Source organism: Eubalaena glacialis, chromosome 2 (assembly GCF_028564815.1).
Source record: "Eubalaena glacialis isolate mEubGla1 chromosome 2, mEubGla1.1.hap2.+ XY, whole genome shotgun sequence".
Taxonomy (NCBI): Eukaryota; Metazoa; Chordata; class Mammalia; order Artiodactyla; family Balaenidae; genus Eubalaena; species Eubalaena glacialis.
In genome coordinates this window covers 192,477,089-192,502,229 of record NC_083717.1, presented here as the reverse complement: position 1 = coordinate 192,502,229, position 25,141 = coordinate 192,477,089, and the positions used below count along the sequence as shown (strand labels likewise).

The 25,141-nt window shown below is 51.3% G+C and overlaps 1 protein-coding gene across 1 annotated transcript in view; it reads right to left on the bottom strand.

Annotated features, from left to right (window-relative positions):
- DYNC1H1 (dynein cytoplasmic 1 heavy chain 1) overlaps positions 1-25,141 on the bottom strand; it is a 67,735-nt gene that overhangs the window by 13,757 nt on the left and 28,837 nt on the right. Inside the window, exons 17-52 of the mRNA XM_061181265.1 lie at positions 24,921-25,076; positions 24,677-24,790; positions 23,448-23,558; positions 23,160-23,369; positions 22,845-22,991; positions 22,326-22,492; positions 22,050-22,223; positions 21,167-21,332; positions 20,896-21,084; positions 20,608-20,802; positions 19,632-19,914; positions 19,024-19,124; positions 18,278-18,437; positions 16,998-17,241; positions 16,638-16,821; positions 16,146-16,358; positions 15,151-15,389; positions 14,809-14,965; positions 12,948-13,175; positions 12,223-12,453; positions 11,933-12,073; positions 11,516-11,749; positions 11,223-11,429; positions 11,012-11,133; positions 10,379-10,544; positions 9,088-9,251; positions 6,523-6,652; positions 4,964-5,097; positions 4,400-4,514; positions 4,143-4,304; positions 3,847-4,061; positions 3,558-3,762; positions 2,071-2,244; positions 1,839-1,958; positions 1,472-1,592; positions 90-285 (exon numbers count right to left, since the gene is read on the bottom strand). Of these exons, the coding sequence (XP_061037248.1) occupies positions 90-285; positions 1,472-1,592; positions 1,839-1,958; positions 2,071-2,244; positions 3,558-3,762; positions 3,847-4,061; positions 4,143-4,304; positions 4,400-4,514; positions 4,964-5,097; positions 6,523-6,652; positions 9,088-9,251; positions 10,379-10,544; positions 11,012-11,133; positions 11,223-11,429; positions 11,516-11,749; positions 11,933-12,073; positions 12,223-12,453; positions 12,948-13,175; positions 14,809-14,965; positions 15,151-15,389; positions 16,146-16,358; positions 16,638-16,821; positions 16,998-17,241; positions 18,278-18,437; positions 19,024-19,124; positions 19,632-19,914; positions 20,608-20,802; positions 20,896-21,084; positions 21,167-21,332; positions 22,050-22,223; positions 22,326-22,492; positions 22,845-22,991; positions 23,160-23,369; positions 23,448-23,558; positions 24,677-24,790; positions 24,921-25,076 (6,275 nt within the window). The remainder of the gene's footprint in view (positions 1-89; positions 286-1,471; positions 1,593-1,838; positions 1,959-2,070; positions 2,245-3,557; positions 3,763-3,846; positions 4,062-4,142; positions 4,305-4,399; positions 4,515-4,963; positions 5,098-6,522; positions 6,653-9,087; positions 9,252-10,378; positions 10,545-11,011; positions 11,134-11,222; positions 11,430-11,515; positions 11,750-11,932; positions 12,074-12,222; positions 12,454-12,947; positions 13,176-14,808; positions 14,966-15,150; positions 15,390-16,145; positions 16,359-16,637; positions 16,822-16,997; positions 17,242-18,277; positions 18,438-19,023; positions 19,125-19,631; positions 19,915-20,607; positions 20,803-20,895; positions 21,085-21,166; positions 21,333-22,049; positions 22,224-22,325; positions 22,493-22,844; positions 22,992-23,159; positions 23,370-23,447; positions 23,559-24,676; positions 24,791-24,920; positions 25,077-25,141) is intronic.

Sequence of the window (25,141 nt, the reverse complement as noted above, 5' to 3'; positions counted from 1 at the left end):
TGTGTGCGCTAAGCCAGGGACACGAGGCCACAAGCAAACACGAGAACCTCACGCCACCAGAACGGTCTCCCCCAGTGGGCGCCACCCACCTGATCTCCTCGGCGGAGAAGTTCACGATGGTGGGGATGAAGTTCTCCCTCATGATGATGGAGCGAATCTGCTTCCAGTCTGTCGTGCTCTCCCCCAGCAACAGGCAGATGGACTCGAGCGCCAGCTTCACGGCGGCAGGGGGGTTGGCCATGGACCGCACCTCCACCAGGTGCTGCTTCTTTATGGACTTCACGGCTGGGCGTGGCGGGAGCACAAGAGGGTGGGGTGGAAAGGACGCGGTGAGGAGGGGACCAGGGCACAGCCAGACACTTTGACTCTCACCAGGAAAGGGACAAGTGCGCAGAAGATCCAAGTGAATGTGGGATGTTCTGTCTTAAAACCCTCTGGAATAGCTGAAGTGGCCAGAATACTGACAGAGATCTTACTGTACTAAGCCTAAATCGCAACATTCTGTAAAAAGGACAGCATCTTTAAAAACGTCTCACAAATCCTCATTAATTCCTTTACCTCTATAAAGATTTAAGTATTAAAAAAAAAAGCAAAATGGTCCATTTATTTTACACCAATTGAACAAAGACCTTTTCAGTCTGCCACAATTCAGAAGTTGTCTTCACCGGCTGGGGTGAAGATGTGGAATTAACAGTTCTAAAAAAAATAGCCAATGCTTTCCATAAACGGAAATGCACATTTTCCTAACCTGAACTTTTATTAAAGCACTTTTTTAAAGTAACTCTTCGGCAGGTGAGAGCTAAATTAAATTCTCATCTAAGTACAACTCTCAATGAAAATCTATGGTGCATTTTAATTCCTCTTGTGGTGTAATGTGAAAACTACAAGCAATTGGGTTATTTGAAGTAAGTTAAAGGCTGATGGGCAGGAAGGGGCCCAGGGTTAAGGCCACGCCTAGGTACCGGGCAGACTGCAGACTAAGACGGGACGCCGGGTCACTGCGCTCCTCCTGCAGCGTTTCCCAGGTACATGGGGTGGAAAAGGAAGGACGGGGGACTGCTACCAATAATTAAGTTAGTCATCGCTGGCCACGACCAGGACGCTCTAATAATTATAAATAAGACAGCAACACTGCCTACTTTACGATATTTCTGGATGAAATTCAAGCCAGAGGTTTGCAAATAGCATATTTATGAAATTATCACCAGATTTTAAAAAATGTACTGACAAAAAGCTTATTTTGTCAATTTTCTCTTATGAAAAGGGTTTCACTATGGTGAAAGCAGACTAGCTTTATGGAAACTTTGCTTTAAGAGATGAAGACAGTCTTAAGTATTTAGAAAAGGCTTCAGAGACTTATCAATGACACTTTTGGAAATGTACATAACCGGGACCTCTGGGGGAAGGCCATGCTGCCCCCTAACCCGTCCACCCTTCCCAGAGAGCCAGGCCTCTGACAGGGCGCACACACCATTCTGGGCCTCGATGACGGCCGGCTCCACCTTGTCGAGGTCTTCCTTGACGCTCATCTGCTTGTCTGCGATGACCTCCTGCTGCTTATGCAGCTGTTCCTGAATTTCCTGGCTCATGACCTGGAGAGGAAGGACGGCTCAGCTCCGGGGTAAGCACCGGCTCATCTGCTGAGTCCTAAAATGGCACTCCTCGTGCCGCCCGGGACAGACAGACAGACAGACACACACACACACACACACACCCTGCCCCCACCACAGACCCGTTCAACCCTAAAACCCGTCTCAGACTAAACTCCCTACTCCCTCACGAGAGACGGAGAACGCCCGGCCCACATAGGCCACGGTTCCCAAAACACAAAGAAGCACCTTTTTCTTCTCAGCCTCTTGCTGGTCCTTCACCATCTTTTTCAGCTTGTCGTTGGCCGCTGCATTCTTCACCTCCAGCTCTTGGCTCTTTATCCTGAGGTCCCGACGCAGCTCTTCTACCTGAGGAACAAAAACCACGTCAGGGAAATGGAAAACACGCGGCGATTAGCTTCACATTAAGAGGCCCTCCCCTAGCCCAGCCCCAGAAAACGCCGCTCAGGCCGCGAGGTACCTGGTCGACCGTCTCTTTGATTTTCCTGAGCCCGACGTTCAGGTGCATCTGCTGCTCCTCCAGCTCACTCCGCTTCTCGTGGAACAGGTCGGCGTAGTGGTTGATGAAGTCTAGGTAGTGGCGAGGCGTGATGGCCATGGTTCTGCCTCCTCGCTTCGCTAGCCGAGCATTAGCCTTTTGGAAAAAAGTCAAACCTCTTCGCTCTCCAGGACGTTCGTCCTCTGCGATTTAACCTCAGAAAATAACTGTTGTGCTGGTGCGGCACGACGGCACGGCCCCAGCCCCCGGGAGTCACATCACTCGAGATGGAGTCTAGCTCAGGCTCCCACGGGACTGCAAGGGGCCCTCACACCTCTGAGCTTCTCCCCCGACCTCTAGGGCTAGGGCAGGGCCAACAGGACACCCACAGGCTCAGAGTGGTCTTCACAGAGCCTTCCAGAGGGGAGCAGACTGGACTCGTCTAACAAAAAGAGTCTAAAGGAGGGGCAGCAAACCACAGCCAGCAGGTCAAACCCTGCAGCGCAGCCTCTGCATGCGGAGTGTCAGCCCCACGGCCACGCTCGCTCATGGCAACGCTGCTCTCGCGCCACAGCGGCAGAGCTGGGCAGCCGTGCAGGGGCCCAGCTGGCACCTGGCCCTTTGCAGAGAGAGTGCGTGACCCCTGCTCTGGGGGAAGAACACAGGCCTGGCCAGAGAGGCAGCGAGAGAAGCAAATGGAATCAGTGTGGGCAGGGAAAGGGCCAGACGGCTCCAGAACACACAGCCGGGCGACAGGCGGGGTGAGACGTCATTGACAGAGGTAGGAAAACAGGGGAGAAACAGGCATCTCTTTTGTGGGTGATGGTACAGTGTCAAATCCAAAGCACCTGGGGGTCTACTTTTACATCGGTTTAGCTTTACGTTAGTACGGCAGTTAGTTTTGTTTTTCCCATGATCTCAAAACTGAACCCACACTCAGCCGTAAAAAGAAACGAAACTGAGTTATTTGTAGTGAGGTGGATGGACCTAGAGTCTGTCATACAGAGTGAGGTAAGTCAGAAAGAGAAAAAAAAATACCGTATCCTAACACATATATATGGAATCTAAAAAAAAATGGTTCTGATGAACCTAGGGGCAGGACAGGAATAAAGACGCAGACGCAGAGAATGGACTTGAGGACACGGGGAGAGGGAGGGGGAAGGGTAAGCTGGGAAGAAGTGAGAGAGTGGCATGGACATATATACACTAGCAAATGTAAAATAGATAGCTAGTGGGAAGCAGCCGCATAGCACAGGGAGATCAGCTCAGTGCTTTGTGTCCACCTAGAGGGGTGGGATAGGGAGGGTGGGAGGGAGGGAGACGCAAGAGAGAGGAGATATGGGGATATATGCATATGTATAGCTGATTCACTTTGTTATAAAGCAGAAACTAACACACCGTTGTAAAGCAATTATACTCAAGATGTTAAAAAAACAAAAAACAAACCCCCCCCAAAAAACTGAACCCACCTGGTGAAGAGTCTGATGAACGAACACACAGCTGTTTACGATGGCTTCCCGGTGTGACGGTGGCTGCGGCAGTTTGTCATACACGACTGGCATGTAATCAGGCACGATGTAATTCGGCTTCTCCAGGTCCATCTTACTCGTGAATTCTTTGCCGACCTGATACAGAGCTTCAGTGGACCAGTCCCCAAACCAGTTCAACACACACCTGAAAAAGATGCCCACATCTCGAAACAGCTCCTGAGAGCAGGGCCTGCCCCTCGGAAAGCAGAGCCGAGTGGGATCGGCGTACCTGTTGAACAGGGCGGGGGAGGTGGCCGCGCGGTCCTTGAGGCCCTCTGAGGACGGGTTCATGGTGAAGACGACGTGGAGGTTGCGGATGACCTGGCTGGTGAACCACTTGTAGAGCTCCTCGTGCGAGTCCAGCATCAGGCCCTCCTTCTGGGCCCCCTCCTTACACTGGGTCATCAGGGTGGCATACTCATCTCCTTCGAAGAGGCCGGGAACCTAGGAAGTAAAACGGCACCGTGGCTGGCCGGTCCTTGGAACCCGGCGCCATGTAACACGCTGCGGCGTGTCACCGATTACCTCTCCGTTGGCCAGAAGGGTGTTCATCCGCTCCAGGAATCCAGAATCTAACACGTTGGATTCGTCCATTATAAAAGCTATCTTTTCGTTTTTACAGCCAGAACGTCTCAACACCGTGCGGAGATCTTCATCGAAGTCCTCCCCCGTGTACTTCCTGTGGACCTACAGAAGCGGGGCAGGTCAGCTCCACTCTTGCTCAAGGAGCTGCGTGCACGCACAGGGTCTGCTGTGGGCCGAGAGGCTGTGGCCAGACCCACCTTAATCTGGTACACGCTCAAACCGTTCATCCAGGCCACGAAACGGGACAGAGTGGTCTTGCCCGCTCCGCTGACCCCGATCAGAAGCAGGTGGCCTTGAGGCTGGCGGAATATTCTGAAACATTATCAGACAGAAGAAAGAGTCAGGCTTTTATGCTCCACTCCCCTTTGGACACTCAAGTCCTAAACCTTCTCAGGATTAGTCTACAACATTTGGAACGCGTTTTAACTTGAATTTGTGCACTAAACATTCGTACAGCAATTGTTATTTGCCAGGTCCGGTGAGGCGGCAAAGGTCAAAGAGACATGGCGCCGCCCCCGGACACCCTGATGACTCGAGGGAGACAGGCCGATGCTAGCAGGAGGGTGAAGGGTGGTAGTCGCGGCTGGTGGGAAGCTCGGCTCAGCAGAGCTGGACTAAGAAGCGGGACTCGCTTGGCAGAGGACGGCAGGGGCGCGCGAGGCCTGCCAAGAGGACGGCACGAGGCCTGGCCTGACCCCCGCCCCCCATCAAATCGAGAGCAGCTCGGGTGAGCGGTGAGGCTGCAGCAACAAAAAGCCCACCGGTCAATCCTGAGCACGTGGTCCAACACCTCATTAAACAGGACCAGAGGAACATCGAGCTCTTCTTCGTAGAAGACTTTCAGCCTGGCTTTGACATAATCTCTTAACTCTTCTTGGTCTACTGGGATGTAATCCTGTAGGAAAAAAGGTAAGATCCAATTACGAAGAAGAAATCATTTTAGTTCTTACAGCAAAGTGGATTATATTTCCATATACCAAGAAGCTGTCAAAAAATGAGACGAAAGCAGGTATTTATAACATAGGAACAAAAATATAAGTAAACTAGGATGAGATTAAAGACATGGAAAATCTTTACAGAGAACATCGAACTTCACTGAAAGACATCACAGAACATCTAAATAAATGAAGAAATACACCATGATCATGGAGAGAAAAACACACAACTAAAAAGGTCAGTTCCACCCAAATCACACACAGATTCAATGCAATCCCAGTCAAAATCTCAGTGGTGGACGGTGGAAGTTGTTTTGGTGCAACTTGACAAGCCAATTCTAAATCTCGTTTGGAAGGGGAAAAGCCCAAGAATGGCAGGATGACCCACCCCTTTAAGAACCAGGTGTTCTGGACAGGGACTGTCCTGTCAGGTGGGCTTGTAACTGTGGTCAGGACCACGTGGTTTCAGCACAGGAAGCAGCAAGCGGGCCAGTGGACAGGACAGAGCTCTGTACCAGACTCTCGCGCACGGGGAAGCCCACGTGACAGTGCGACACTGCAGAGTCCCAGTGGACGTGCAAAACGGAAAATGAACCCACAGCTCACCCCATACACTAACTCAGTTCAGATGGATTAAGGGTTTAAACGATATTCCATTACGAATGTTTGTTCTTCAAAAGATGCTATAAAGAGAGTGAAAAGACAAGCCACTGGGAGAAGATGTTGCCCATAAATGAAACAGGATTAGTATCTAGAGTCTAGAAATAAATAGGAAATTCTAGAAACGCTGAGCAAACCTCTCTGGTTCTTCTTGCTTCTGTGCCTTTGCTTCTATCAGGCCCTGTGCCTGCCGTGCCCTTGCTGACACTCAGATGAAGGCCTATGAACACTTGCCTAAGCCCCTATGTCAGGGTCAGCTCTCCCAAGGTGGAGCCATCCGCCCTGTGAGACGGGGCTCCTGAAGGCAGGCTGTCCTCATTCCTACATCAGCATCGCCTCCCGAAGGAAATGCACATCAAGACTGTCACCTCCTACGATGTCGGCTCTCCTTTTCAGAGAAAGTGGCAGCTCACAGCTATTCTGGAAATGTCACTCTGTTTAGCATCCTAGTATACGAAACATCTTCACACAAGTTATCCCTAACTGCCCTGATTTCACTGAAGCCCCGTCTCCTGCTGGCTGGATCCACAGCTCTTGGAGCGGCCACGGTCCTGGGATTCTCTGCCCTAAATTATCAGCGGCTGCAAATACGTGGCCCATCATGCCAATAGCCGTAGCTTCCTTCATAGTGCGCTTCAAGGCAAAGATGTTTCTGATGAGAAGGTAATTCTAACTAGAAGGACAGGAGCAAAGAAAGTATTCCTAACGTGATGTAGACGCGTTACCTTTGACAACCAGTTGCTGTACAGGATGGGCCGGCTCATTGCCTTCTCCTTGTCTATGTTGGGGAAATGCTTCAGAGCAACCATATCAATATTTTCGTCGGTCCAACGCCTCTCCTCATCTTCTACAAGTCTGTCGGAAGAGAAGACAGAGGCCGTGGTGAGAAAACACCTCGTTTTGTGGGTGCTGTGGGCTACTCCAAGGGCTGGCATTAGTCTTCTACCAGAAATTTTCATTTTCTACAAATGGAAGAACCTAAGACTCTGAACTCGAGACGACTTAAGTAATCCGAAACCTAGATATTAAATATGAAAATCTTAAAAAAAAAGCTCCTCTAAAAATGTTTAATTACATTGATTTACAAAATGAAAACTTCATTTTAGTTTCTAAGCTTGCTTAATGTAAATGTTTTAAGTATTAAGGGGCATTATGGGGACAGAAATAGGGAACTACAAGGTGTACAGTTTTGGAAACACAAGGCTTACAGAGAAAACCACAGAGCAAGCAGGTGAGACTCTAACTGTCCCTATAGGTGTGGGAGGTACATTTTGAGCAGCTGAATACGTGATAACTTAGGCTACCAGGTGAAGATCCAATGAGCATGTCACGTACTTACCGTAGCCAACCAGAATTTAGAAGCACAACTGCTACTGCGAAATTTCAATCCAAACAAAATTATATCTCTGGTATGTTAAGAAATGTAAAAATGATACTGTAGCCCAATTATTTTTTTTAATTAAAGAAGGGAGAATGAAGGTAGCTCACCTAACATAAAAAGGACCGCCTTTTAAAGTGGTAGAGCCCCAATACGAGAGAGAAAAGCTGGGCTGCCAGGGCTCGTGTGCCCCCGCTCTGCCTTGGTTAGCTCATCTCTCTCCCTGGCTCTCTGCAGGGCAGCTCTGGGGGAAATGAGAACTCCAAGGAGGCTGGCGTGGAACCCAGTCATCTACAACAACGCAATATTCGAAGACTCCTCGAAAGCATGGGTGACAAAAGCTGCCTGAAGGCAAGAATAACTGGTCCAGACGTGTAACTGCCAAAGGCTTAAGTATTTCTTAGTCTGGAGGGAACCATCTGCCTTGGGTTCTGCCAGGGGAGTAACTATTAACCAACTCCTACGACTACCCACACCTGAGGCCACGAGTGGTCAGAGGAGCTTGTCCTGCTGGGACCGTGTCCTCTACAGATGGGCCACCTAGGGCAACCTCACACTTACCCCGGGACCGAGGGGACCTGCCCTGCCATCAAGTTCCTGCCCTCCTGCTCCTACTCTGCAGCCCCTCTTGCTCTGTTCCGAGTAACCTGTTCACGGGCAGAACATTTCCGCAAATAGTCTGCAACAGGAAATCGTGGTGCTGCACTAAATAGTAAATCAGTTAAGATTTGTTGTTTGTTAGAAGTTTAGAGTTAAAGCAACACAAGTCTAATTTTTTCTCACTAATCAAAAATGAGCCTAAAAGGCTATGAAGGACTGCAGCGCTAAAATACATAAAATTAACAATATAAGAAAAATCAATAAAAATGACAGAGCAGGAACTAGGAAAACTAAGAATTTACTATAAAACAAAGATTACACAGAACTATAAACAAAGAATACAAGAAAAAGATTCTGATTTAAAAAGGTCAATAGGGACGTCCCTGGTGGCACAGTGGTTAAGAATCCGCCTGCCAATGCAGGGGACGCGGGTTCGAGCCCTGGTCCAGGAAGATCCCACATGCCGCGGAGCAACTAAGCCCGTGTGCCACAACTGCTGAGCCCACGCGCCTAGAGCCCATGTGCCACAACTGCTGAGCCCTCATGCCTAGAGCCCGTGCTCCGCAACGAGAGGCCACCACAGTGAGAAGCCCGCTCATCGTAACGAAGTGCAGTCCCCGCTCGCCCAGACTAGAGAAAGCCCGCGCGCAGCAACGAAGACCCAACGCAGCCAAAAATAAGTGGAAAAAAAAAAGGTCAATAATTTTTAAGATGCCTTGAGAGAGAAAACGACTCAACTTTTTACTGAGACTTACGACGGTTCAAACCACAAAACCTTCCACGATCCAAGCTGACCACTACAGCCACTAGCAAGTCTCTCCCTTCAGTACTGGTCACTTAACTAGAAAATGTCAAAACTTGCAAGACTTGAAATAAGTGGCCAACAGGTAAAAAGAGTAAAGTCCCAGAGATACAGCTGCAAATCCTCTGATGAGAGCAAAGACTGAGGGTGAGGAAGGGGTGGTGGTTACAGAACTGCACCCCAGGCTGCTGTTAGAAGGCACTGAAATTCACCTGTGACCTCTGTGCCCTGACCTTGTGTGGGGCCCACCCGACAGTGAAAGAGGTGAGTTAAAGTGCCTTGCCCGAGGTTACACGGTAACCAGCAGGGCCGTCGGGGTCTCGTACGTGGGGGCGGCCGTGATCAACTCCAGATGCAAGGCTGCCCTCGCCACCTCACTCCTGTCCCTCACTCCTGTCCCTCACCAGCTCAGCCTGCCTCAGGGCAGGCCAGCCTCATGCAGACCCTAACTCGGGGGCTCGGAAGGGTCAACGTAGGGGAGCAGGGAGCTACCCGGAGCCTTGGCTTTACCTGTCCTGGAAGAGACGGAGGGCTTCATGTGCCCAAATCCGAATGAGGCCTTCCACAGGCAGAGTCTCCAGGGGTCTCAGTGCCTCGAAGATACCTCGCACCCACCGGGTCATTTCACGGGGTGAGTAGATATAGTGGGGCTGTGTGTCCTGAGTGAATCTCTCCTGCAGGAATCGAAAAGATGCAAGTTACATGTAAATGTCCTAAGACATGAAAAGTAGTTAAAAAGTCAAATGCAGTATAACATTTTTATATTAAGAATAAAGACTCTAGACCCTGGAATATTTGAGAATGAATTGGTAAATAATGTTGGGACTACTGTTCAGAACAAAGCAAGATCCAACTCGCTCACTTTATGTTGCAATTAATTATATTTAAAGATTTATATGTAAAAAAAATAATAAACCTGTTAAAAAAAAAAAAATAAACCTACAAAAAAAATTCTTCTAAAAATACTTTAAAAAATGTAATTCCTAAGTTGAGGGAAAGCTTTTCTAAGCATTATTTCAAAAGTGGAAACAATTAAAGAAAAAAGTCTACATTTAATAACAATTAAAATGCTGTAGGAAAAAAACTGCAATCCTACAAAATTTAAAACATTTGCGATACGTGACAAGCGAACGCTCAGAAAGGACTCTAAGTGAGACGGCTGTCTCAGTGGAAAGTCGGCAGTTCTCTCACACGAGCCCTTGTCAGAGGCTAACAAAGAAACGCAAACCAAAACCGTGAGAGCCACTTCTGCTCATCCAGTGGGCAGAGCTCTTTTTTTTTTTTTGGCACTGTCCCGCAGCATGTGGGATCTTAGCTCCCCAACCAGGGATCGAACCCGCACCCCCTGCATTGGAGGGGCGGAGTCTTAACCACCGGACTGCCAGGGAAGTCCCAGTGGGCAAAGACCTTTTCAATAAATACTTTTTCAAGGCTGAAAGAGGCATTGTGGTGGAACTGTAACCGGTCCAGCCCCAACAGGTTTGGCCATGTGCAGTCACCACAAACGCTGTAGAAGAACAAGTACAGACAGGCACATGTTGGTGCTGTTAAAACAGAAGTGTCCACATCCTTTTAGAAATGGCACAGCATGGTCTCGGTTTCATAAGGGGAATGAACACATGTACATGTGCCAGACGAGGACGGCAAGAACAAGCTAGAGAATATTTGCGGTTGCAGCACCGGCTGGAAGCATGATCTGTTGAGACCCTGGAGCAAGTCTCCCGGCTCAGCCAGAGCTCCAAGTGAAGCTCAGTCTCTCAACAGAGCCTTTTGGTCACGACGGGGCAAAGACGCCGCGCACCTGGGACATGGTGTAGAATTCCACCATCGCCGCGGTGAGGGGCTCTGCGTATGTGCGCAGGGACGGGATGAGGCGCAGCATGGCCCGGTTGAAGGTGCCGTAGATCTGCGTCAGGGAGGCGGGTCCCGGGTAATCCACATACACCACAGGCACGTGACGCAGGAACCTGCACAAAGACAGCCAGCTCAGCCTCGTATGGGGTGAGGAGAAGCGTACCTGAGAGGGCTGCTTCCCTGTCCCAGGCCGACCGGGGGCTTCCTGACCCACCCCCATGGCTTCACGCCACAGCTGACTGAGGTCCCACACAAACTACTCGGGCCTGGGTCTGACAAATAACTGTAGATGCAAAAAACCAGAAAAGAACCGAGCAAAGGTGGGAAAATGATTCAGGCTTATTTCAGCCTCATCCTGGCCCTACAGGCAGGTCTGGGGCAGCTCACTACTGCCCAGCAAGTCGTCGCTTTCATTTTGAGTGTGTTCCCAGCACAGAGACATAACCCCGGAGGAACCCCATGACGAGCAGTATTTTGTTACCTTTTTATAATTAAAACTACAGTTTCATCATGCTACATTTAAAGCAAACCCGGAACTGGTGTGTGTGAGATCAGGCAAGTCTACAGGGCTGTGTGTTACCTGTGAGAGAGGGGCTTTCTTCCAGGATCAGTGGGCGGATTACAAGCCCCGACAAACTGGATCCTCTCCAGCTTCACCCAGGTTTGATCTGAGGTTCGGTAAAAGCCTCCGTGCTCCACCATCTGAGGGAAAGGGGGAGTGAGACACGTTAGGGGCAAATGTGAACAGGACACGTTGTGGAGGAGAGGGCACCTCGTGGACATAAACACACCTGTCTGATGAAGGATATGACCCTCTGCGTCCCGTATTTATCCATGTCTGGCAGGTTGATTTCATCACAGAACAACACCAGCCACTTTCCAAGCTGAACAGGGGCCAGAACGACCCCGTTAGGTGTGCGTCTGTACTCGCAGTAGTGGTCAAAAGTCTTCAGCAGGAGCTCTGGAGTAGTAGCACTAGAGAAGTTAAGACCCACGACCTGGAGAAGGGAAGAAACGAGTGAGGTGCTGGAAGGCCGACCCCGTGCTTGAGCCCCGGGCCCGCTGCCCACTCCAGCCTCTTTACCTCCATGTCGGGCAGGGCCCGGAGGGCGCTGAAGAGCGTCATGGTCTTGCCAGACCCAGGAGGGCCGCACAAGACCAGCGGCTTGTGCTCGGCCAGCCAGGTGTACAAGAGGGCCTCGTGGCGGACGGTGTCCAGCGTTGGCACGACGACATCAGGGGCGGCCACCTTGTGCGTCTCCACTTCAATCTGAGGCACCTTGGCCTGCCACGGCGACCATTCTCCGCTGATGGACACCTGCACACACGGGCGGGCGCTGGTCACCCCGGGACCCACGTACCTGCTCACCTACAAGACTTGCTCACTTTCATGCAAGTCAGAACCTCCAAGTCAACCTGCATCCCTTGTGCCACAGAAAACTAAACGGACAAAACCGTCCTACGAAAGAAAAGACGACGTCCAGTCGAGGCGCGCACTCACTTCGTAGTCGATGATGGGGATGTTGGGAGCAGCGGGCAGTGGCACCGTCGTGATCCTTCTGATGTATTCACCCAGCTCGGCTCTCATTTTCAGCCGACTGTCTCCAGACAAGGACCAAAGGATGGCGTAAACCAGATACCGCTATTGGAATAGGAAGTGGGTCCCGTTTTGAATGGAATTTCAACAATAAAGGAAAGACATTTACAACGACGTTACCCTGAAGCAGTGGTGCCCAGAGATGCTGCCGGCGCCGCCCCCCAGCCCCTGGCCACAGCCGGAGCCCCCCTGACCTGGATGTAGCGCTCTAGCTGCTCCAGCTGCATGGGGAAGTCGGGGTGGTTGGCGTTGTACTGGGCCACGTTGCGGCAGGCCTGGTGCAGCATGGAGAAGAGCGAGCCCAGGCAGCGCAGGCGCGTCAGGTCCATGATGTGCTCCAGCTTGAAGGCGTGCTCCAGGGCCTTGGTGACCAGGCCGTTGGACGTGAAGTACGGCTGCATGATCGTCGCTGCGTCCCTCTGGATCTACAGGAGGGAGTGAACGATGCTTAGCTACCATCTCAAAAAGCGGGGAGGTTTTCATCTGCTCTAACCTAGGCCCAGGAGAGGATCACGCAACTGCGAAACATAGTTTTATGGGTTGAAAAAATGAGGAATGAAGCTTCAACGACCAACCCTTGTTCCTTCATCTTGGTGGTTCTCAAAAAAAAATCACGCTTCCTAGGAACATTGGTCTTCACCATCGAAATGCAAAAGGTCCACCTTTCACCAATTTGCAGAGAAAACCGAAAGAATTCTTTAAATTTTCCGTGCACGGCTACGCTTTTGCAGCTGTGACTGCACTGATTATGCAAACCTCCAGCGAGTGCCCGGCCTCAGCGGAGGAGCAGTGACCATCGTGAAAAGCACCCCGACTTCCAGATGCTCGGGGCGGGACGCCCGGCCTCGCTCTGTGCAGCGGCCCAGCACCCTCAGATGCCCGCTGGCTGCACTCGGCGGAGCGGCGCTGGCCGGCGTACCTGCAGCATCGGGGAGGCGGCCTCCTCGCCCTCGTCCTCCTTGCCCTTGCGCCGGCGCTGGGCCTCGTCCTCCCCCTCGTCCAGGGGGATGCTGCGCAGCCTGGCCAGGAAGTTGTTGAAGATCATGTCCGTGCTGAGCACGTCCTCGCTGAACCAGACCATGCCGCAGCGCGACACCGTGGCCAGGGTGGCGTACTTCAGGTCCTGCACTTCAAACATTATGCGCACCTTGAGAGAAGAGAACACCGAGCACAGTTAATGACACGGGTTTGGTAGAGACCCGGATGCTAAAACTATTTTACCTACATGCCCACTGAAAGAGCAATTTAAACCAATCTTGCTGCACTTGGTTTAGAAGTAAAGATGTCTACAGTTTGCATCATCACAACATCCACCAACCTCTCTCCCTGAGAATCTGGGCAGGAAAAAACCTGTGTGTGGCGGGGAGGAGAGGAGAGGAGCTCTGGTGGAATGGAGCCAACAGCTCCCTGGGTGGCAGGGTCAGCAGTGAGGCGCTGTGGCCAGGTTCCTGGCCTTGAACCCGCCGGCAGGCTGGCCAGCAGGGTCTCTTTTCGCACGTGGGGTTGGCAGCCTCGCCAGGTCCCACTGCTAGTCGCCAGTGGGGCTGAGATTCAAACCGGACGGTCTGATCCCAGAGCCTTAACCTCACTGCTTAACACACCTCACAAGGAGATCAATCTTTCTGACAACAGTTAGAATCTACTGGGTAATGAGCTGTAAGAAAAGAACCTGACAAGTCAAATCAAGACACGAGTCTGCGTAAGCGCACATTCCCAGACCCGCGGCTTGGTTTCCGAAGCGGTGATAACCACCGATGCTGACCCTTCGTCACGATAAAGGCTCCTGCTCACCAGCGGCTCCGGAGTGCTACTGGACTCCTTTCCCTCCCGCCCACCTCCAGCCCGTCAGCCGATCCCACTGGCGCAAGCTTGAACTCGGCACCCACAGCTCAGCTACTTCTCAGCACCTCCACGGCTGTGCCTGGGGTGCCGTGGCCTCCCAGCTCACCTAGCGGGCACGCTCCAGTCCTCAGTGACCCCGGGCCTGACCTCTTCTCGCCCGTTTCCCCTTGGGGCCTGCCCCAACTTCTCTCCGCATCAGCCAACCGCCCCGCTCTCCTCGCACACACCGGGCACGGCCAGACGCTCCTCCCGCCACCCGCCCCTCCACCTGGAGCGCCCGGAAGCCACAGGAGCTGCTCCCTCGTGCCCTCAGCTTCCCCGGGGAGCCTCAGCGCCGCCCTTTCTGACAGTGCAAGCTCCACCCCTCGGCACCGGCGGCTGCTCCCCTCCAGTTTACTTTCTCTGTAGCCCCATCACCACTTATCCTGTCTCCCACCTCAGACTGTGAGCCCCAGGAGAGCAGGGGTTTTGTCTATGTTGTTTACAGCTACATTTTCAGCATCTAGAACGAGGCCCGGCACACGACGGAACTCCAGAAAAGTGGGGTCAAAGTATGAACGCGCACCCAGGCCAGGCCTGCCCATGTTTACCGCTCTATCAGGTGGTGTGGTCAGGACCTGGATCAAGTGCTCATTTCCAAGGGATGACCCTGAAAGCGTCCGTATCTAAATCCCTCGCTCTGCCATTTCCCAGATATCCTAACTATAACCCCACCTTACGGAGTTGTAGGAAAGGCGACCTGGGAATTACGGAGTAGGCTTAATATTCAGCAAGCAGTGGAAGGTTAAGAATGAACCCTTTGAAACTATTTCTCACGAGCCACAGGAGTGGAAAGCACCCAGCGCAGAGAGGCTGCGGCACTGACTGCTACCACAGAGGCTGGAGCCGCCCTCCTGGCTGCGCGCCAGGCAGTCGGGGCAGAATACTTGGCCTCGTACGTTGGGCGGAAGGCTGAGGCGCTCTCCGTTGGGCAGAGTCAGCAGCTTGTTGTCATCCAGCACCGAGTTCAAGTTCTCCACCCACTCGGGATCCACGTCGCCATCAAAGACGATCCACTGGCGCTTCTGCAGCTCACCCCTCACGTTGTCTATGATCCTGGTGTGGGAGGATTTTACAGCAGCGGGTGACTGAGGTTGAAAATGCTCAGCCTGTAACGGTTTCTAAAGTGACTTTAATTTGTCCAGAGCGTGGTAAGAAGAATAACGTACGCTGTTACCACGAGGACAGAGTGCCTAGGTTCCAATTCTCCGGAGTGCAGACACCCACCCAAGTGCACTTACTTTCTCAGAACGTGTGTGAACAGCCCATCGGTCCACTCCCTGGTGTTGGGGTCCAGGGTTCCGTACAGGTGGTCTTTGCTGATGGCTTTAGGGTCGATGATATGGGCCACGCCCTCCACACCCTCGAGCCTCTCCAGAGCCTTCAGAAGAACGCGCCAGGCCATGCTCTTCCCGCTGCCCGAGGGCCCCACCATCATCAGGCCGTGGTTGATCTGGGTGATCTGATAGAGCTGGAGAACCTGAGGGCCAAACCGACCAGCACCGTGACCACTCCAGAGAAAGAACGTGGGAGGTTCCTCACCACTTCTCCCACCACCAAGCAAGAATCGCGTGCTGTGACTCTTTCAAGGCAAGTACTGGGACTTTCTAACCAGAGAGACCTTCAACCGGCCACAAGCACAGCAAATACAGAGGGTTTTTACTGAACTGTGGAGCTGTTTGACTGAGTCAGGAGACGCTCACCGAGCTGCCTCAGGAGAGACCCCCGAGACGCCCTGCCGGGAGGACAGAGACCAGATAAACAAGCCGCCTGTCTAACCCAGGACCGCAGCTCAGGGTCGGCACGCACAGCTTGTGCACGTGACACGCTTCTTCTTAAGTGAGTCTCACAGAGGAGAGAAAGGATAGAAGTCGATACAGAATGTAAACTCTATTGATTAGCACATTTATGTTGCTAATCGTGGTACCGGAAAGTCTTGTAAGCAGATCTTTTACTGCCATAGACGTTTTTCATCATGATCCCCTTTTAGCCAGCATTTTCAGAGAACAAACTGTACCACATAATTGAAAATTTCAGGTAAGTTTCCCTGTCACTACTCTCAAGTTAAGAAAAAATCCTAACAGGACTTGGGGCAAATCTTCACAAACCAGATGACGCGCCTCGTGGACAAAGCCTGATAAGACGTGGCTTCTCCCCCAAGTCCACGGCCATCGTTACCGCTCGCGGCCGCCTGCGGGGTCTGTGAGGCGCCAGCCAACACCACGATCCCAGCTACCTTTTCAACCCACATCCCGCCAACTTCTTCTCCGTCTCCGTATGTCAGGTACATCTCCTGGCACACTTTCTTGAGCTCCTCCCTCAGCGCCGTCATCTCGCCCCGGTGATACTGGACCCCGGGGAACACGTCCGACAAGAGGCTGAAAAGCAGCGGGATGTCTTCTGCCACCAGCTTTGGCACCATCGTCTCACAGACGCTCTGGATCAGGATCTGCGTGGGGAGAAGGGGATGAGCTCTGGTGGGGGGGGGGGGGGCGGCTCCACATTTACTGCCGTGTCCCTGGAGGACCCACGGCACAGCTGTCCCGTGAACAAGCAGTGCGGTCCAGCGCCCCACCCCCACCCCCAGGCTTCCCGTCAAATGCGGGTCCCCTCCGTTCACCCCGGGGCACGTGAGTCGCAATGAGAGCCCTCAAGGCACGACTTCAGGGTGGCAAAGGGAAATACAACCAGAGTCTGGGTCTGAGTGCTTAAAGGATGCCCCGCACACCTCTTGCTCAGGGAGATTTTCCGCAATTTCTCCTTCGTCGACCACCTCGCCGCGCTCCTCCTTCTCCCTCTTGATCTTCTGAATCCGCTCCCGCTTCACGTTTCCTGCACTCACCAGCACGCTCTTCAAGGCTCGGAGACCGAAGTCGTAGTGGCTTTGAGAAGACAGCTGCTCGTCACATAGTCTAAAAGAGAACGGGTTTTCTTACGAAACAGTGCACTTTGAGCACCCGGCGCGTCAAACGTCAAGAAGTAAGAGACGGACACGCGGAAGGTAGTGTCGCAATTACACAGGCAAACTTTAAGCGGCACACCTAACACATGCTAGAAACACGATTCGGAATAACTCTAAGTGACTCACTTGAAGAACGGGACGATCTTATTGGCAAGGACCTCGGCGGTGCGGAAGCCCTGTGAGTACAGCATGACCTGGGCGATGAGCTGCCGGTCGGGCTTGGTCATGGCCAAGCTCCGGAACAGCTTCTTCAAGTTGTCTGGAAGGTTCGATCGGCCCGCGTAGCCGGGGTTCATGGTGATGAAGATGGCCATGTCTGGGCTCACCTTGACTTGTTTGTTCAGCAGCTCACAAGTAATGGGGGCAGAGGCTGAAAATCGGATGATGGTGTTAAGACTCGTGATAGTCAAAAAACCACTCCAAAATCTCTCTAAAACTGCAGAGCAAGCACCCATCTCCCTGCCGGCCCAGGACTCCAGGGGAGCTGCCGTCTGGCCTTTCCGCAGGCTCTCACCAGGCACAACGCCCACCGGCCCAGGCAGGCCCATCTTCACCCACCTCACCCACACAAAAGCCGTCCGAATGTGTAACGGATCAAGTCACCAGAGGCAGGAAGCCCACTATTTGTGCATTCCTAAGCGTCACAAGGTCAATGCAAGAATAGAAACGCAGCCCAACAATAGTTGCAGAAATAAAAACCAATCCATGTTGTGACAAAACTGACCGGCTGAGGTCACGAGAATGACCCACTCCTAGGGTCATCAAAGGAAAACACAAAATAAACAGCCCCCCCGCTCCCCATCCCTGGACTACTTAGGGATCAGACTTCCTCCACAGGAGAACATGGAACACGGAGTACACAGGTACTGATTTCTTTGACACTCCCTTTGTTTTATTTAGGAGGTCTGGTAAGATGAGTTACCGTTATTATGGAAAAAAAAGGAATTTTAAAAGGTAAACTCGCCAAGGTGGATGTATTTATTTACGTCCTCCAGCTCACGCGCCCAGGCTGTGTGCGCAGCAAGCCCCGGGGCCCTCTGAGCAGGCACTCCCACCGTGACGAGGGCTCGTTCCCAACACTCCGGCCAGGAGGCCTGGCTCTGTGGGATGCAGGGAGCAGGAGGGGGACGCGGGGGGCCCAGAGCGGCTCAAACCTGTGTTGTGCTCAGGCGCCGGGGGAGGGAGCGCGGGGACGGCTACAGGGGAAGGACTGACGGCTCCGCGGGGCTGCTCTGGGACGAGGGGTGCAGCGTTACCCTGGGCCCTCCCGCCTGTCTTCCCTCAGGTCGCACTGCCCCGCCGGCAGCAGCGCGTCCTGGAGCTACGTTAAATTCTCGCTTATTTCTCATCAAAGAGGCGGCCCCCTCTGCGCCCTCCAGGTAACCGTAAGGAGAAGCCGGTCTCACTCTTGTCGCAGCTGGGGCTGGAATGCTCGCGCAGTGCCTCCTGGATGCACTGCACCTGCTGGGACACGGCCGACAGCATCCGCTCCTCCAGGCGGTTGAACTCGTCAAAGCAGCCCCACGCGCCCACCTGGCAAAGCCCCACAAAGATCCGTCCCATCGCCTGAAACGAGAAGAAGGGAAGGGAGCTAAGACCGCGGCCGCGGTGCTGGCTGTACGGGGCTCCGCTTCTGGCTTGGATGACTGGTCCCACCCTGGGCAGATCACGTCTTGAAACCCTTGTCTGCTCATCTTTGAAATGGGAACAATATCGCCTTCCTCCCGGGGTGGGGGGGTGGGAGGGGCTGTGAAGGTGGAATCAGCTTCACACGTGAGGCAAGGAGCCCAGCCCCACACATCAAGTGCCTCAAGAACAGTGGTACAGATGTAACGTGTCATTTTTCCTCCTGTGCCAATAAAATCCCAATGACAAAGTTAACACGTTGTTTAAAAAACCTTTCCCATAATATTTTATTCCCAGACATAGACACCAGAAAGATATGTTACACTGAGGAGTTTGAAGAATTTGAAGACGTGAAGCTCAAGTCGGTGTCAAGCACGTGCTGGGAACCTCAAACAGCTCAAGTAACCCCATCCCCAAAGGACCATGCTGTGCTGTAAGGCTAACAGCTTTGAGAGGTGCCACCTGCTATTCCCCACCCAGCCCTCTCAGGCCCTTAACTCTAGGTGGTTCCCACAGAGCTCCTCACCTGGAAATCAAAGGTTTCATCACAGTTGAAAACTAAAACAAAGCGTCCAAGCTGATGGCCGAGAGCTTTGACAGACTCGGTCTTCCCAGTCCCAGCAGGCCCTATTATTTGAAGAAAAGGAATTGAGAACTCAAATAAGAACACACCTTTAGTTTTAACAACTGTAAAAAGCAATTCATTTTAAAAAACCAAAGTACAATCATCCCTCGGTCTCCATGCGGACTGGTCCAGGACCCCTGTGTCTACCCAAATCCATGGACCCTCGAGTCCAATAGTTGGCCCTCCGTATCCACAGGTTCTGCATCCATGGATTCAACCAACCTCGGATGGAAACTTTAATCCATGGTTGGTTCAATCTGAGGATGTGAAACCGGTGAACATGAAGGGCCAACTGCCTATCTATTAAAAAAACTGTGTCTAAGTGGACTCACACAGTTCAAACCAGTGTTGTTCAAGGGTCAACTATAAATGTGATAACCGCCAACGGATTTAAAGTTTTAGAAGGTAGCAGCCACGCAGTTAAGAAATACATTTAGATCATTTGCTTTATCTTCGAAAAGTACGTTTCCTATCTGACTCCATCCGTCCAGGTGTGGGGAGGGACTCACCGAAGGGGGACCCGCCCAACCTGGCCTCCAAGGCCTGGGTCATCGTCAAGTAGCAGCGGTCGGTGAGGGGGGTCTGGACCAGCTTGTCCTGGACACCCAGGTACTCAAAGCCATAGTTAAACTTGGCATTTGCCATTTGAATCGACAATTGCTGCAACACGTCAGTTTGCTTAGGGTCAAAGTAAAATCGCATTTGGCTGAGCCACTCAAAAGATTTGGCGTTGTCGATCTTGCTCTTGATCAAGGACCTGGTGACACCTCTCTGGTGAACCAACTCTGTAATCTGAAGAAAGGGTCACTTTAAAGAGTTTATCAGAAAGTACATTTCATGAACTAAAGTATGTAAACTAAAGTACATAAGCGTATCCTCGGGGTGCGGGGGTTATTTAGTAGACTTTTAAATTGAGATTCTAGGTCCAGTTACAGTGTAAATATTCACTTTTAAAAACAACAGAACTGTTGTTCACTTTTAAAAACAATAAAACTGTTATTCACACAATGGAATTACACAGGATCAAGAGCTGCAGCAAAAACAAAGAAACAACAAACAACAAACAAGAACTCTGCTAGTTGCAACGAGCATGAAACGTGATGGGAGCAGAGCTGTCTCTGCCCCAACAGTGCATCTGCTGCACACGGGGGCGCAAAGCCCAGCAGCAGCAAGCAGCTCGGGCTCAGAGACGCGCTGGGCTGGTCCGCCACGGGACACGTTCTTTGGGAAGGAGAGGACGAGAGTGTGAAAGACCCAGAGGGACGAGTGTCACCCCTTTGTGTCAGGAGGTCGTGTGTGTTAACTCCTGTCCCCCAAGTCTGCCTTTCAACAGGACCAGAGAGCCAAGGACACACCCCAGCGTTTGTCAACAGGCCATCCACTTGTTTTTCTCCCTGACACCAATTAGGATCTTTTTCAAGCGTGAGTTCTTTCGGCTGTCCGAGGCGAAGGCCCAGGAACCTGAGTGGGAGGAATGGGACTAACCAAGTGCTCCAGCTTGCGTCTCCGGAGCGGGGGCTGCTCCATGAGGACCGAGTCGGCCAGCACGTTGAGGGTGACCTCCACGTTGCTGAGCACGGAGTGCAAGGGGGCTGTGTCGCCGCTCCCGCCGATGCCGCTCAGCGCCGCCTCCACGTTCTCAGACCAGGCGATCTGGGCTGACAGGACCACGAGCTGGGCCTGCGAGGCACGGCACACAAGACCCAAAAGGATGGTTTTAAAGATCAGCCAGTGCCCTCACCTTCAGACTGTCCCCCTTCTACTGGACAGTACCTGGTATTTGTCAATCCAGGTGATGTAGGTATTTGGGTCAATTGAAGTTGCTTTACCAAAAATCTCAACTTCTGTAACAGACTCGGCAAGGAGTTTGGCCAGCGTGACTCTCATCTCCTTCTCTACTAGGGTGAGCCACTCGTTGATTTTGGGATGTTCAGTAATTGACACAGGAGTTTTAAACATAACCTGAAATAAAGAAAATCTAAGAATTAAAGTGCGCAAAGATGGGAGTGAAGTTTTCTAAGTTACAATCGATAAATGTAACTACCTCCTCTCCTTCACGGGACGAAATGCCCAGGACGACAGAGTTATCTTCATTCAGGATGATGCTCGAAACACCAGCAAACATTTTCTTGAAATGTTTCTGTAACTTAGCTACATTCTTACTGTTTCCAATGATTTCAAGCAAATCTTCATCACCCACAAAATAAAACCTAAAATTAAAATAGCATTTAAGTTGCTAAAACATTACATATACACAAATAAGGGGAATCAAGGCAAAACTTCAAATTGTATAGGAAAGGAAAGTGGATATGGATGGTGGTGGACCATCTCCAGCCTGAATTCAGATCACATCCAAATTTCTTCCAGCCCTCAGCAAAAGATATACACTCACCTAACAAGATCCTGAAGAGAAATTCAATGGATTTCATATAATTCACCTCACCTTATGAATTTTTTTAAAAACCTGCTCTATTTATACTAAGTAAACTATTCAGAAAGAAAAGAATGCCACTTAGAAAATAAAATACAACTTCCCTGGTGGTCCAGTGGTTAAGACTCCCTGCTTCCACCACAGGGGGCACGGGTTCGATCCCTGGTCAGGGAAGTTCCGCACGCCACACGGTGTGGCCAAAAAAATAAAGAATCGCAGCTAAATTTTTAAGAGATGCTAGCTGCCTGGGAGGGTGAATAATAGTTTAAATGAAGCTTAGTAAATGAACCCACGGTAGAAAATTAAGGATTATTTGTTATAATTAGGAATCAATGGATGAAGGAGAAACGGTATTCACTAAATCGGTTATTGGTAACAAAACCCTTGACGTCAGAGTGACCAACACACAGGCCAGGAGGGAGGGAGGGAGGGAGGGGCGGGATGGAGGCGCCGGAGCTGACCTTCCCTTCAGTCCCCGTAAAAACCACCCTCTCACCTGGGGAAAGATGAGCGCTCTCTTTCCAGGTACTCTCCCAGGGCTTTCTGGATCTTTCCTAGCAGGTCTGCTAATCTCTCCAGAGACCTCTGTACCCCCTGGATGTTCAGAACATCCATGACCAGGGGAGACTTGGATACTTTTTTCATGAGAGCCAAGAATTCCGTGCTGATACTACAAATCAAATTAAAAGCGAGGTTAACGTCAGCCTTCGTGCAAAGGGTGGTTACCAGCCAAGCCTACCCTTCAGCCCTCCATCCCGGCTCGAGGCTGTACCTCTGGAACCGCTGGGTTTCCACTGGCAGCAGGTGTTTGATGTCCGCGCTGCCCGTGAAGATGCCCTCCAGGTAGACCCAGCGCCTCTGCACGTCGATCCACACGTCGAAGAGAGCCATGATCCGGTTCAGTTTGTCTTCCCAGCTCAGGGCATCCTCTTCAAACACCTAGTGGGTGGATGGAAGGCAGAGCTCAACTGCTAAACTCTCCACTCTCAGATACACCAGAACTTACCCCAATATGCAGATAAAGATCCTGTCCAGTTATGTGACTCACATTTTCTACCAAGCACCTGGTAACTGTGAGTCTGGCCATTTTAATTTTTTACTTATTTTTAAAAAACCTATTTATTTTGGCCGCACAGCATGCTGGATCTTAGTTCCCCTACAGGGATCGAACCCGTGCCCCCTGCAGTGGAAGCGCGGAGTCTTAATCACTGGACCGCCAGGGAAGGCCCTGACTCTAAGTCTGAAGGTAAAACAGTGGATGTGCGGGAGGGACATCTCCCCACAGCGGTACCTTATAATACGGAGAGAGCTTCATGGCGGACACACTGTTGATGTGCTCTTTGACCTTGTTGAAGAGGTCGTCCCAGCCTCGGATCAGGCGACACTTGTTCTGATAGTTAACCAAGTCTAATTCGTAAGTATTCCACACTTCTCTTATCTGTATTGAAACCGAAAGAGGCACGTCATCAATATGTGGGCGTTTGCCAGTCACACGAGTGACCGAGTGTAATGGAGACAAAAGGGACCACATATGAGGCTCAAATCTACGTCAGTCTATGTCACAGCCTGAAACAGGATATGGAATGCCCATCAGCCTATTACTTACCTGCTTCAAAAATTCCTCCAAAGCCATCTCCCCCTGTGCTACAAGCAGCACATCCTTGACAACCGCTTCATTTTTCTGCAAGTCAACGTCCCAGATCTGGCCGAGGGTCAGCTCAGAAACAACCCAGTTTACATGAAGCCGTTTCATCAGCTGTTTCCAGTGGCGATCTTTAAGTGCTTCGGATTTCAGTTCAATCACCAGCATGTTTATCTGTGGAGAGAGTGAGCCATGTTACCCGTGCAGCGTGTGTCTAGCGGACATCTGTGACCACAGCTCTGAGTCACCGACCTTGAGGTAACCTTTCAGAAGCCTCTGGACAAACTCATAGGACGCGTACTGCCGTAATCGTGCGGGGAAGTTTTTCAGCTGGTTCAAGAGGCCATCTAAATTTTGCCGAAGCTGTCAAGAGAAACACAAGAAGGTATTTAGTTTGCCAACATTCCTTTAAACGATGAAATATTTTTAAAATGGTTTTAGAAGAAATTTTACATTAATCTGGATGAATAACGTAAACGACCATTAAGTGACATTTTGTGAACTCACAATACAGCTCCTTGCTTGCCAGGTTTCTGAGTAAAGTCTACACCTGTCAATACGTACAGGTGCACACAGCATCTATCTTTAACGACACCTACCTGTCGATACGTGCAGGTGCACACAGCACCTATCTTTAACGACATCTACCTGTCGGTACGTGCAGGTGCACACAGCATCTATCTTTAACGACATCTACCTTTCGATACGTGCAGGTGCACACAGCACCTATCTTTAACGACATCTACCTTTCGATACGTGAAGGTGCACACAGCATCTATCTTTAACGACATCTACCTTTCGATACGTGAAGGTGCACACAGCATCTATCTTTAACGACACCTACCTTTCGATACGTGCAGGTGCACACAGCACCTATCTTTAACGACATCTACCTTTCGATACGTGAAGGTGCACACAGCATCTATCTTTAACGACATCTACCTTTCGGTACGTGCAGGTGCACACAGCACCTATCTTTAACGACATCTACCTTTCGATACGTGAAGGTGCACACAGCATCTATCTTTAACGACATCTACCTGTCGGTACGTGCAGGTGCACACAGCACCTATCTTTAACGACATCTACCTGTCGGTACGTGCAGGTGCACACAGCATCTATCTTTAACGACATCTACCTTTCGATACGTGCAGGTGCACACAGCACCTATTTTTAACGACATCTACCTGTCGGTACGTGCAGGTGCACACAGCATCTATCTTTAACGACATCTACCTTTCGATACGTGCAGGTGCACACAGCACCTATCTTTAACGACATCTACCTGTCGGTACGTGAAGGTGCACACAGCACCTATCTTTAACGACATCTACCTTTCGGTACGTGAAGGTGCACACAGCATCTATCTTTAACGACATCTACCTTTCGGTACGTGAAGGTGCACACAGCATCTATCTTTAACGACATCTACCTGTCGGTACGTGCAGGTGCACACAGCATCTATCTTTAATGACACCTACCTTTCGAGGCTGCACGGAAACCCATGGCTGCTCCTTCATCTGATCAATCTGCTCCCAGACCTTAGAAAGTTCCGACCAAACGCCTTTGAGGTCCTGTAACTCCTCTAAGGCCACCTGCGATGAAGCACAGTAAAGCAGTTGAACTTGGAAGCAGAACCTCCCCAGGGCTCTTGAGACACTCCGGGCCAGAGGCAGCGTGAGCATGAGGAGCCCGGCCCCACCCGCCCGCTGGAGCCATCCGTACCTGCACGCGCTCTTCGCTGCCACTGAGAAGTCCCGTATCTGTCAATTCCAGCGCCTCCTTGGCCTTCGCGCACTTCTCCCTGTCATCCTTCAGCCTGCCGAACTTTCCTTCATATATGGTGAGAGCCTGAAGCGCCTCCTCTGGGCGAAGATTGCCCTGAAGCAGTCAAGGCCAGAGAATCAGAGCCGGGGCTCAGGACAGACGAGCTCTGGCTCTGAGAT